Source organism: Amborella trichopoda, chromosome 9, assembly GCF_054954075.1.
Source record: "Amborella trichopoda isolate Santa Cruz 75 chromosome 9, AtrichopodaSantaCruz75HAP2 v2.0, whole genome shotgun sequence".
Lineage (NCBI taxonomy): Eukaryota > Viridiplantae > Streptophyta > Magnoliopsida > Amborellales > Amborellaceae > Amborella > Amborella trichopoda.
Window position 1 is genome coordinate 45,634,443 of NC_142344.1, and position 13,594 is coordinate 45,648,036.

The 13,594-nt window shown below is 43.5% G+C and overlaps 1 protein-coding gene across 22 annotated transcripts in view; it reads left to right on the forward strand.

Moving 5' to 3' along the window:
- MRL1 (Pentatricopeptide repeat (PPR) superfamily protein) overlaps window positions 1–12,764 on the forward strand; it is a 46,383-nt gene extending 33,619 nt beyond the window's left edge. For all 22 annotated transcript variants that reach the window (XR_016041464.1, XR_016041463.1, XM_088848058.1 and 19 more), the window contains one exon: window positions 11,889–12,764. Coding sequence is in view for 20 of the 22 variants with exons in the window: in XM_088848058.1 (XP_088704184.1) it covers window positions 11,889–12,195 (307 nt within the window). In the remaining 2 variants the exon portion in view is untranslated. The remainder of the gene's footprint in view (window positions 1–11,888) is intronic.
- Window positions 12,765–13,594: the final 830 nt, after the last annotated feature.

A 13,594-nucleotide genomic window follows, 5' to 3' on the forward strand; every position in this document is an offset into this window, starting at 1 on the left:
ATCATGCAAATTCTTCACTTAGGTCGCTTGAGTCAATTTCAATCATTTTCTCTTCATTAGAAAAATATGGGCTATTCTCAGAAAAGGTAATGTCAGCACAAACAAATTATTTCTTCAAACCAGGATGATAGTATCAATAACCTTTTTGTATACGAGAATATCCTAAAAACACACATTTAACATATCAATGATCTAATTTGTCAATATCAGGGCCCAGAACATAAAAAAAACACACACACCCAAAATTCAATGAGGAATTATAAAATAAAAGTCTATCAGGAAAGAGTAAAGATTGTGGTGATTTTCCTTCTAAAGCAGAGGAAGGCATGCCATTTATCAAATAACAAGTAGTTAATACGTCTCCCCAATAAATTTTTGGCATGTGCATATTTAACAACAAAGCACAAGTTACTTTTATTATATGATGAATTTTCTTCTCTGCTATCCCATTATGTTGAGGGATGTGTGCACATGATGTCTGATGCAAAATACCATATGTGGTTAAATATTGCCGAAAATCTTGGGATAAATATTCTCTAGCATTATCTGACTGCAAAATACAAACATTCTTTCCAAACTGAGTCTGAATTTCTTTATAAAACAATTGTCAAATAGACAATGCCTCAGACCTGTCTTTCATTAAATAGATCCATGTCACCTGAGAGAAAGCATCCACAAAAATTAAAAAGTATCTGTAATAAACTCTGAACTCTAGCAAGACCCCAAATATCTGAATGAATGACTGCAAAAGGAATAAACATTCGTTTATTGACTCTTGGGTGGAAGGTAATCATATGATGCTTGCTTAACTCACAAGCCTCACACCCTAGGGTTGACAAAGACTCTAATGAAGGAACTAATAACTTCAGATTATTGCTAGATGGATCACTAAGCTGGCAATGCCATTGAAGGAGAGAATACTGGAATGAAGAGCAGCACCAACAAGACTACAATCAAGATAGTAGATTCCTCTAGACTCACGACGACCACCAATCATCTTCTTCGTCTTTAGATCCTGCAAAATGCAATGTAAAGGATAGAAAGTCACTGAACATTGAAGAGATTTGGTTAATTTACTGATTGACAACAAACTAAGTGGAAACTTTGGAACATAGAGAACAGATGACAATGAAACTGAAGTAGGACAAACAATGACTTTCCTAGACACACTAGATAAAGAGTCATCAGCCAATGTAACAAATGCAGTGGATCTAATTGATTGAGAGAAGAATATAGAGAAGACTTGCTAGTCATATAATCAGAGGCTCCTGAATTAATGGCACATGGAAATGGCCTCTGAGAGGCAAGAAATGTAGAAGTACCTGTATATGCCTGAATGGCAATGGAAGAGGTCAGATGAGTAGGTGGTTGGTTGTTGACTATTCATGATTAGCTTATCATATTCTTCACACAAGAGTAAAACTGAATCACTAGCAGAATTAAGAGCCAAACTTTGATTACTGGAGCCAAGTGTATGTATTTCAGTACTCTCAAAAACATAGGCTGCCTGATTAGCCCAAGCAGGCTTACCAAACTGATTCCAACATTTTTCAGTCGTATAATTGATCCATCCATAGTGGGTGCACTTCCTGTTTCCACAACCTCTACCACGACCTCCCCCTGAATCATGGCCGCATCCTTAATTATCACCACCACGGCCCCTACCGTCACCTCTGCCCAATGTGGCAGTCAAGGCAGATCCATCACTTAACATGGCAGTAGATATAGTAACTTGTTGAACACGTGAGTACACATTATTGAGAGAAGGAAGTTCACTGCTAGCTAAGATCGAGGGACTTATGCGGTCCAGATCTGAGTGCTTCATCCCAATGTTGTCAATGAATATCAAAAAATTCTAAAAAATCTAAAAAAATAGGTTCATGCATAGAAAAAACTATGGATGTGATTTATGTAATAGTAGGTATTTAATTTATTCATTAACTCTAATAGTATTAGCTGTCGGAGGTTCTGTGTCCACTATCCCTTGATGTATCATAGAAGACAGTAGAAAGTAGAAAGTAGAAACTAACTTTATAGAAAACAGTAGAACTTAGAAGACATCATATAATCATAATTCATAAACATTCGAAAACCATAATCACAAACAACACAATTTAAGTCTTTTAGATTTTTTAGTTTTGCATATTTCCATGCCAGATTCTTCTTACTAGAAGAATGTGAAGAAGACGTGCCCCAAAAAAAAGTAATACTGTATTGGGAAATAAGAACATATAGATTAATTGATGAAAATATCAACATCTGCTCTGGCCTTGAAACCCTCGATGTGTTGTCAAATCTTCACTCAAACTTCCTCAAATCAACACCCAAACTAATCCCAATCAACAAGCAAAGATCCGCCAACATGAAATCGAACTATTTTCTCAAAAATGATTCCCTCTTCTTCTTCTTTTTTAATTGTTTTGATTGCTGATTTTGTGGTTTTGGGGGTTTTAATACCCGTCAAACCCTATCCCCACCTTTTTGGGGGGCAAAATTACATAAATACTCCTTTTGGAGAGTTTTTTTTTCACTACACTGATGGGCCACGTATGCAGTGCGATGTGCTATGCAGCTATACGGCCACATATGCGGTGGCATGCGGCGAATATGTGGGCACATCCTACTGAAGCGCATATGCGTTGTTTTGCGATGTCTCCCCTTGGTGCAATAGCACCATGATGTGGCCGCATTTTAAAACAATGCCCATAAGGGAAAGATAACACACGAAAAAGGTATGCAAGAATGTATCAGCTGAGCACAATTAGGAGCCCTAAAACACTAAATTGAACTTTATAAATTCACTGAATCACAAAAATAATAGTTTGCAAGGCAAAGGACTGCACATATAACAATTTTCAATCACTTATGAAGAGAAAACTTATGATCAGGTATTGATGATCCCCAACAGGACTCCTATTGCTTCAGCCACACACTTTGAGACATTTCAGCAATTGTTCCTCTTGTTTTTCACATCCAAGACAAGAAACTTGAGCAACATAAACACTCACAGCACACGCAAGCCATCATACTGGCCCTGCGCACACAAAAAAATTGGATACTGCTTGACGAGATCAGCATCCGACGAGATCAGCATCCAGCGAGATTAGGGTTTCCCTTCTCTATTTCTTCTCTTCCTTTTTTTTTTTTTTTTAAAAAGTTCAAGGAAAGGAGAAGATCAATTCATATCTACTCCGATATCATGTGAACAGTACTGTGAACAACACCATGAACAATATCATGAACATTAAAAACTAGAGAGAGAAAGGGAAAAGAAGATGAAAAGAAAGAGAGGACAGAAAAGATGAAAGAGAAGAGAGAGAGGTGAATAGACTGATTGCACAGCCGACATGCATCTCTTAAACTTTATTTATAGTAACTGGATTATAATATTAGAGAAATGCAATGGAAGAAGAGGAAATTACTGGTGGGTTTTCTTCTTCCATGGCCACTGGCCCCCCGTCTTTGACTCGCCGCCACCGTCCCCCCCCGTTCCCTCAACTGGAACTTCATATACGATCTTTACCCCAAAACCCATCTTCTCCCACTTAGCCCCCACCCTGTGAAACCGCCCCACCGCCCAACTCTACAGAATCACAATACAGGTAGAGCCCAGGAGACCTCGCCCAACTTGAAGAAGGCTACCTTTGCTTAGGTCACTGCAGTGACCAAATCTCATGCCAAACCTCCTTTCGGCCCCCCTCTGCCCTCTCGTGACCTCTCTACTCCTCTCTCATCCCCCTACCCTCCTTTCTGTATCTCCTCTCCTTCAGGGGTAACAAAGTGTAACCGCTCTAAACTTGCCGCAGCTCTAGTGGGGAGTTTTTCTCCACGTCGTGATGACCACAAAGGAATTGAAAGATGGGCAAGTTCTTCTCTCAAAGAACCGAACCTTTCCTAAAGACGCCTCTTCAATGGCGATTATTTGTTCTCCTTTCCTTCTATTGCTGGAGCTCAGCTCGCCTTGCAGGAGGCGACCAACCTCTCTTTCAAAGGAGCCCGTGTCTCCCTTCGGGAATGGTCTCCAAAAGAGGGTTCCTTCCGTAAACAAAGGGTTTGGCTCACCCTGAACCACATCCCCCTTCACTCCTGGGCACCAGATACTTTCCGGAGGATAGGGGAAGCCTGCGGTTCTTTGGTCTCCATCCACTGGATCTCCTTGGAATCCCTTCCGTTGGGTTCCATTCGACTTCTCTTAGAGGTCCTAGACTCGAGCCGCATCCCTCAAGTGGTTTGGCTGGAAGTCAATAACCTCTTCTACCGCGTTTGTCTCGTGGTCTTCGGCTTCGTCTCCCTCCACGAAATTCTTTCAACGTGGCACCCTGTTACCCCACCGGTTTCATTATCGAAAAACCTCGATCAGACTTGGACTTTGGTGTCCAGGAAGAGACAATGATGGCAACGCCCTCGCAGACGGCCCCCTGACCCAACCTGTGCTAAACCCGTGAGCCTTATTTCCTCCAGGCAGACCCCCTCTTTTTGGCGGCCTCGGACTTAGGACCCCCTATCACTGGCTTCACCCTTGGGTCCGCCTTCCAACCCAAGACCCGACCCGCTAGATAAGACCGGGTCACTCCAATACGCATCCCCTGTTCCTCACCGACCCCGGAAAGAAGTGGTAGAGGATTCCACTCCACCACCTTTGCTCGTGGGATTACCAAACCAGCCCGGCCCATCTCACTTTTGCATCTCTCTCTCCTCCCCCACTGCCTCACGTCCCATCCCTTTCTCATCATTACCCCCCTGCCTCCCCTCGTTTTCCCCGTCCACGTGTCCCTTCGACCCTATCGTCGTATCCCACCTACCGCCTCCTCTGCCCCCTGGTAATCTTTCCCTGCGGCAGACGCCTCCTTGTTCCTCCTTGCCGACCGCGTCGCCGACCCCACCGCCTTCGTCCCACTCGCTGCAGGGACACCTGGACCTGACCATGTCGGCGGCAACTATACCAGTGCCGCCGACAGAACCCCTTCTCGAGCTTCCCTCCCAAGCCCTAGCTACTCCTCAGCTTTCGGCTCCCTGTTCCCCCCCCTCCCGAGTCATTCCCTCTCCCCCGTCGCCTGCCGGAGAATCACCACCCCTCTCGCCCTCGCGGCTGAACCCCCCTCCCTTGGGGATGCCTGCTCCCTTGTTCCCCCTGTTGCGTCATCCCTGTTTCACACCTCGTCCTACCCTTCACCTTCTACCACCGATGTTACCCTGTCCTCCTCTACCCCTAACCCTTTTACGGAGTTTAACCCCTCCCCTGTAGACCTATCCAACTCGCTGAAGGCTCCTCTGTCTTCCCCTCTTTCTCCTTTCTCCCTTACTTTCTTCCCTCTCAATATTGGCGAATTTCCCCTACTTGTCAAGGAAACAATGTCCTCCGAGGGTAACCAGTTCAACTACTTCTCGCACAGGGACCTTGTTCACCTAGGCATCGTTGCAACCCACTCGCTGGACTTTTCCCCTCCTGACCTAGCCTTGGTTTCTAGCCTTTTTTTCCTCATCTCTCCTTTACCCCCCACGTCGTCCATATCCACGGGTAAATACTATCCATGTCGTATGGCCCTCCTCTCCCCTGCAGTTTTCCTCCTTCTTTGCCATCCAAACCCACCACTATCTCACTTTTATCCCTTCATACTCCTACTCTTATCTCCCCTTGACTAGCCTTCCTTCTTCAGCTTACCCCTCTACCCCCTCTCCCTTTCCCTCTCAAGCCAACCTCTTTGTCGCCCAGCCGATCGTCTCTCAACCAGCCACTCCTCTGCCCCCCCCCTTCCCCACCTGTTTCGTCCTCACTCCCTGCCTCCGACCCTCCTTCCTCAGGAGACCTGCCTTTTTTACCCCTTGATCTCTATCCCTCTAACAACCCCCCCTCCCCCGTGGCTGAAGCAGAGACTGAGTCTCCTGAGGTCATCTTGTCCATCATCTCTCCCTCCCAGGCATTCTCAATAGCCGAGGAGGTCGACAGGGACGTTTTTGACATGTCCGAACGCAAGGGTTTGCCAGCTTCACCTCCAGGGTCTCCCACAGACGCTTCGATCATCTCTCCCTCCCAGGTTTCCGAAGAAGCTGAGGAGGTCGACAAGGATGAATCTAACACAATCGATATGAGAATGAGAGAAATGTACAAGATCATGGGCTTCGAGTATGACGAACCCAAAGGACCTGCCCACAGGTTTCTCACAGCTGATGCAAATAGTAGAATGCAGGTGAGATTCAAAGATCAAAGAGAAATTTTGAATTTGTCCTCTTCGATACTTATTTCAGGAGAGTCCCTTGCTAGCTCTTCTACTACTCCCCCCATTGCTCGTCCGAGGAGGTCCCCTAGACTGGCCTCTGTCCCTCCTATGCCTCCTTCTAAGTTATGAAGTTCCTCGTTTGGAACGTGAGGGGACTTGGATAGTCCTCCAAAAAGAGTGTTGTTAAGGATCTGACCTCTAAACTCTACCCCTCTATTCTTGCCCTCCTTGAAACCAAACTCCTTGAACCTAACCTTCAATCTATTTGCCAAGTCTGGGGGAGAAGACCAAGTCAGTGGGTCTCCCTACCAGCTAATGGGGCTTCAGGAGGGATTTGGGTGGTCTAGGACCCCTCTATCTTCACCGTTAATTCTCATTTCATAAGGGAATTCTCAGTGACCATCCTCCTCTCCTGCATCTCGAATGGGACCCCTTTCAAATTCACGGTTGTTTATGGCCCAACTTCTCTTGCTACCAGAAGCAGGCTTTGGTCTGAATTGGGAAATGTAGCTGCCCTCCCACACCCCATTTGGTGCCTGGGAGGGGATTTCAATGTCACCCGCTGGTCCCACAAAAGAATTTAGACATTCCCCTCTCTCAAGATACAAGGGACTTCTCAGAATTCATCAATCGTACCAAACATTTAGACATTCCCCTCCAGGGTAGCCGTTTTAGGTGGTCCAACCATGCTTCCAACCCCATCCTCTCTAAACTAGACAGGTTCCTCCTCTCCCTGAACTGGGAGGAACATTTTTCGAGATCCTCCTCCTTAGCCCTCCCCAAACCAACCTTAGACCACTGTCCTATTCTACTAGATACTGATGCCATTAAGAGAGGCCTCAGGCCTTTCAGATTTGAACTTCACTGGCTCCTTGAGAAGGACTTTTCTTTACTATTACGTACCTGGTGGAATTCCCCTGCCTCACATATCTCGGGTAGAGCAGGGTACATCCTCCAGACCAAACTCCAGTTACTTAAAGCCTTGCTCAAAACTTGGAGTCGTTCCATTCCTGGAGACTTCTCCCAACTCAAGTCTTCCCTGCTTAGCACCATTCAAGATTGTGATCGTCTCGACGAAACAAGGCCTTTGGTATCCTCTGAGATTAAACTCAATTCTAAGGCTAAATTGGATTACCTCTCCACTCTCAAAAAAGAAGAGATCTACTGGTTCCAGAGATCTAGAATCACTTGGCTGAAAGCAGGTGATCACAATACTGCCTTTTTTCATCGCATCGCAAATTATCAAAGAAGAGACAATTCGATTACGATGACAAAGGTCAACAACTGCTATCTCACTCGACCTGCTAAGATTGAGCAGGCAAGTTTAGAGTTCTTCCAGACTCTTTACTCAGCTCTCCCTAGCCCGAGACTGAGGATGTCTTCACTTGAATTCCTATCCCTCGCAGATGACAAAGCTCACTGGCTAGAACAGCAGTTCTCAGAGGAAGAGATCACTTCGGCTATCAATGCTTTAGCCAAAGACAGAGCCCCGGGCCTTGACGGTTTCCCGATAGCCCCCTTCAAGGAGTCCTGGGACACCTTCCGTCCTGATTTCATCAATTTCTTCTCCGAGTTCTTCCCTAGGGGCACCCTCCACAGAGCCATCAATGCCACCTTCATAGCATTGGTCCCCAAAATTGAAGGCGCTGAGGAAATAAAAGACTTTCGCCCTATTAGCCTTCTAAATTCTACCTACAAAATTCTGGCCAAAGCCCTAGCCTCTAGACTACAACAAGTCCTTCCCTCTGTTATTTCCTCTTCACAATCTGCCTTCCTCAAAGACAGACAAATCCTTGATGGGGCTTTAGTGGCCAACTAGTGTATTCACTCTAGACATCTTGCAAAGAAACCTGGCCTCATTTTCAAAATTGACTGGGAAAAGGCTTATGACCATGTGGACTGGTCCATTCTCGATGAGTCCATTCCGGGATAGATGGAGAATGTGGATGCAAGGTTGTTACTCACATCCACATTTCTCTATACTTATCAATAGAACCCCGAACGGTTACTTTCCTTCTTTAAGGAGTTTCCACCAAGGAGACCGTCTCTCCGCCTTCCTTTTCGCAATTTCGGCAAAGTTCTTCAGCCGAACCATCTCCCGGCTCTACGAGATCGGCCTCCTCTCGGGTTTCAGGAGTAGTAGACATGGTCCAACTGTGAGTCATCTGCAGTACACAGATGATACTTTGGTGTTCATAGATGCCTCTTCTAATGAAGTGGATACCCTTGAACTTTTCCTTAAATGCTTCCAAACTGCGACTGGGTTCAAAGTTAACATGGTGAAATCCAAAATGATGAGTGTAACCTTGACACCAGCAGAGGTTAGATCCCTCATTCCGAGGTGGGAGTGCAAAGTGGAAGAACTACCGACTACTTATCTAGGCCTCCCTTTGGGTTTGGGAAAACCGAAGAAAAGGCAGTAGTCCTAAGTACTAGACAAGGTACACAACCAGTTGGTAGGGTGGAATGGTAGATACCTCTCTATGGCAGGAAGAAAGACACTAATTAATGCCACCATTTTCAATTCCCCGATCTACGTTGTCTCTCTTTCACATGCTTGCCCAGGTGGCCAATCGACTTGATCTAATCATGCAAAATTTCCTCTGGTCAGAGCAGGCTGATAAGACTAAGTTCCGTCTTGTAGCTTGGGACAACATTTGCCTTCCCAAACAGCAGGGAGGACTTGGTATTCAAATCCTTCGTAAACAAAACCAAGCCCTCCTTGGGAAATGGTGGTGGCGTTTAGCCTCCCAGCCAAGTTCTCTTTGGGTTCAGGTACTAAGATGTAAGTACAACATCCCTGAGGGTGCCTGGTTGCCCGATAGGCGTCATTGGCACAACGCCTCTGGGGCTTGGAGATCTTTTGCCTTGTCCCTTTCCCAGTTCAGGAAATTTGTCAGATTCCATCCTAGAGGGGGCTTCAGAGTGAGATTCTGGGCTGACTTGTGGCTGGGCCCCGCACCCTTGAGAGAGGTTTTCCCCACCCTTTGGCTCTTAACAAAGAATCCTACATTGCTGAGGACATGGTCCTCACAGAGGGACGCAGAGTATGGAACCCTTCCTTTCGAAGGAATCTCACTGAAGAGGAGACCAACCAATTCCAGTCACTCTCAAACTCTCTTCACTCTCATTTCCTATCACCACAAGGGACCGACGATATCATCTAGACTCTAACCCCTTATGGTATTTTTTTGGTAAGATCTTTCTACAAGCACCTAATTATGCCCCCAACTCTCCCGGGTAGTCCTACAGTTATCCAATCCAAGGTTTGGGCCACCATTGCTCCACCAAAAGTACAAACCTTCAACTGGCTTGCCTGCTCTCATAGGGCTCTCACGGTGGACCAATTACAAAAGAGAGGGATTCCTATCCCGAATAGGTGTGCCTTATGCCTATGTGAGGAGTAATCGAACCAACACTTGTTCATCCACTGTGAATTTACCCTTGATCTTTGCGGTCAAGTTTTGCAACTTGTTGGCATAAAATGGGTCACCCCTCCTTCGGTCAAGGCATTTCCTATGACTTAGACTCTTGTTGGCGAAAGCAAGAAGGGTGTTTTGGAAGGCAACTATTGCAGCTACTAGTTGGACCATTTGTTTGGAACGTAACTCTAAAATCTTTCAGGCCATCAAACTCCAAACACCAGCTCTCCTCCATAAGACCGTATCTCTGGTGACTTTTTGGGTCACGAACCACGAGTTCTCAGTAATTCCACGAAGTTTTTTCCTCACCCAATGGACTAATGTCCTCCAGCATCATCCGAGATTGGCAACCAGACATCATAACTGGCAACCACCACCCCAAGGATACATCAAACTCAACTTCGATGGTTGCTCTCTAGGGAACCCGGGCCCCGCAAAGGCTGGAGCGGTCTTTCGCGATCATCTTAGCAACGTCCTCCTCACCTTTTCAGAGTACATAGGCTTTATGGACTCTAACCATGCCGAAGCTATTGCCCTTTTGATAGGCCTAAAACTCTTTAATCCCTCTTGGGGTCCACTCTTGATAATGGAAGGAGACTCCAAATTTGTTATCTCGTGGGCAAGGAGAACGAGCACACCGCCATGGTACTTAGCCTCATTGGCTGACGAAATTGATCACATATGCAGGGATATGGACGTCTCCTGGAGGCATATATGGAGGACGTCCAATGACACCGCAGATCTCTTAGCGAAAGAGGATGCTCGATGTCAGGGCCAAGGACAAGTGCAACCCGGGCTCGACTCCTTTTTTGCTCAAGACCAGGGGCACATGGTGTAATATGGCTCGCTTTTTTGGTTTTTCTATCTTGATGTATTTTTGCAAAAAGCTTCATGTAAATCCTTATAACTGGGCGTTCTATAAGCCCTTTGTGTACATGGTAGGCTAGCCTATTTTTTACTGAGTTACCCTCACTTAGGGTGAACTCAGACTCTCTCTTACTTGTATTACTCTCCATTGTAACTCTCTCCCAGTAATACAATGTTAACCTTTATCAAAAAAATATTAGAGAAATGCCCTTTCAGTACTTTAGTAAAACCTAATGTCCTAAAGTTTATAAAAAAGACAAAGATACCCCATACTACATCCAACTCCAACACTCATAATCATTTAATGATTTAATCTTTAACAGTTCTAAATAAATCAAATACATGCTTTAAGATAGAATGCTTCTTATTCCATGACAATGAAAGTACTTTTTCGTTCTTACATATACTAGAGGCTTTCACTGTGTACTTCTTTATAATGGAATCTGCCAACAACTAAAAAGGGATGGTCACAATAAAGTTTACAAGCCACTTTCAGATGTAATTGAAGGCATAGAGGGAGGATTCGCGAGACTCTATTTGGGGAACAGGTTGATTATTTGGGTCATTCTATCATAGTGGTGAAATGCTCAATTTTTCGTGCTCTTGCTCCGGTTAAACGATCCTCTATGGATAATTCATCTTGTCCAGGAATGGGTATAATGTCATGAATTCCTTTCTAATGTTGTACTCGTAACTTTGTGCAGTTTTGTATTGTTCCTCAATCTCAGTGTAGAGAATGAATCTAGACTGACCTAGTGGATAGATCAAGAACACAGAAACAAAATAAGCAGTTAGAGTGGGGAATGCAACAGTATGATTAATATTCTTTCTTAGCACAGATTTGTATGGCGAAAACTTCTTCTCAATTGCTTTAACTCATTATGAGATAAAAAATAAATAAATAAATAAAACTGTGACATTCAATTCAGGGTGCACTTGTTAAACCCAGCACAGACTCCCTGATGTAACCATTCATTTCAGTTCATGGCAAAGAACATTAGTAATGCTTTTGCACTATCTGAAAATTTTTTGGAAGTCGAGCAAAATAAAGCAGACACCACTTCTTCAGGAAACTGGACGAACTATAGGGTTGATGTTTAGGCTGATCTTTTCCTTTGATATGCTGACTAGTGTAAGATCATGTTTTCTCATGGTTTTTCCAAAATTGTATTGTCCTCTAATCCGAAACATATAAATCCAGATAAGTTTCAACATAATACATTTATAGGAGTTTTTTTTTTTTGGGTGAATAATACATTATAGAAGTTACTGCAGCTTTCAGCATTTTATTTATTAGTGTACACTAACTCCTGCTTTGTTCCTCTAGATTCTAAACTGAGAAATTTTTGGCGTGATATATAGTCTGTTTCGGTGACTACAGGATTGGGCAAGCTCTTGGGGCCTTGCTGAGGAGGTTGGGACTGCCATATCAAGGGAATGAATCATATGGGAAGATTCGGATCAGTGGGCTAGCCCTAAAACGCTGGTTTCAGCCGAAGCTTGCCCTTCGGTTCAGTAGAAAACAACCTGAGATGAGCTCCCCACCTACACGCTTGGCAAAAGGTATTACAGATCAACAGCGCAGCATTCGTACAAAGAATCTCTCTCTCTCTAATGATTTCAATGATGGTTCAAGAAGCTTGGAACCAGGCATCAATCAAGATGTTCCAGATTTCAGTTTTGATTAGAATATTTTGAAGAGTCACATATGAGGAAGAGAGTTTGAATCAAGAAGTAGGTGAAGATTTAGTAGTAAAATGGTATTTATGAATCTTGGTTGCTAGTGACTAACATGAGCCCCCAGGGCAGCAACAACTTTATAGAGCAGAGATCCCTAATATTTATGTCGAAATTCCTCTTACATTTTCACAATGTGCAAGATTTTGATAAATTGCCAGGATGAATTTATTTGTATTAGAACAGAATAATTTCAATAAATAGGTGAATAAAATTTATATTGTACCATGTATTATAACTGGTCAGGGAAGCCTGGATGCACCTGCAGGCTACATATTCCGTGTGTACAGATTCATCAGGATATTTTTGTGTCAATGTCTTGAGTTGTTAAACTTTGCCCCAGAAGAATGGGTGGCGATGGTCAAATGGGTTTCAAATGGTTTAGCTGGAAGCAGACAATCATTTTTTAATTTTGGCTGAATATTTTTGTTTATTGTATATGATTTTTGGCGAACTTAGTTGGAAAACAATTTTATTGAAAGGAGAAATTGAAAACAATATGAACATTCTGCACATCAAATAGTTTGGTTAATATTTGGCCCAATTTCATATGCTATTGATTTGGACATGATAAAGAAGTTTTCCTAACATTTTGCAGCATGTATTAAGATATTTATGCAGAGGTACTTCTTGAATATTACCTTATTATGATCCGCATTTCTTTTGTCCAAACTCTCTTTATTTTGATCATGAGATAGATATGCTGTGAAGTGTAAATTTGTGAAATATCGGATAACTGAGGAGATCGATTGGTACACTTTACTGTCGTTGATACAGATAATATCAGAAGTGTCTGATGTGTTTTAGGGCAAATGGACAGTGCAGATGTCTTGGGTGTGATTTGCAGTCAGTCTATAGAGTGACATAGAATGTCAGGGATGTAGTCCCTCAGTGGACATCTCCATAACGGGGAAATCTGGCTGGAAATTAATTTCGGAGGGTAAAGACCATTAAATAGATTTATTCATTTTTGGCTTGAAATGAGGAAAACAATTACGGTCAGAAATACTTTTCAGTCGCAAAATTTTGATCCAAATATAAGCAATGTGTCATTTCCACTTAAATACATTTCAGGAAATGTATTTCTAGTTATCCAAACAGAAATTGATGGTGCAAATGTTGGGAAAGATGGTCACCACTGTCCACTGTAAATGGATGCGGACGTCAAGAGAAATAGTATAAACTAGAAACGGCTATCGATTTTTATAGCAATAGCCCAAATTTAGGTGGCCAATAACTTTGGTGTACACTTTTAACGATAAAAAAAAAAAAAAAAAGGGTTTATGACTTTGAACAGAAGGCTACAATCCAAAGAATTATGTATCAAATCATAAGAAATGATTATTTCTG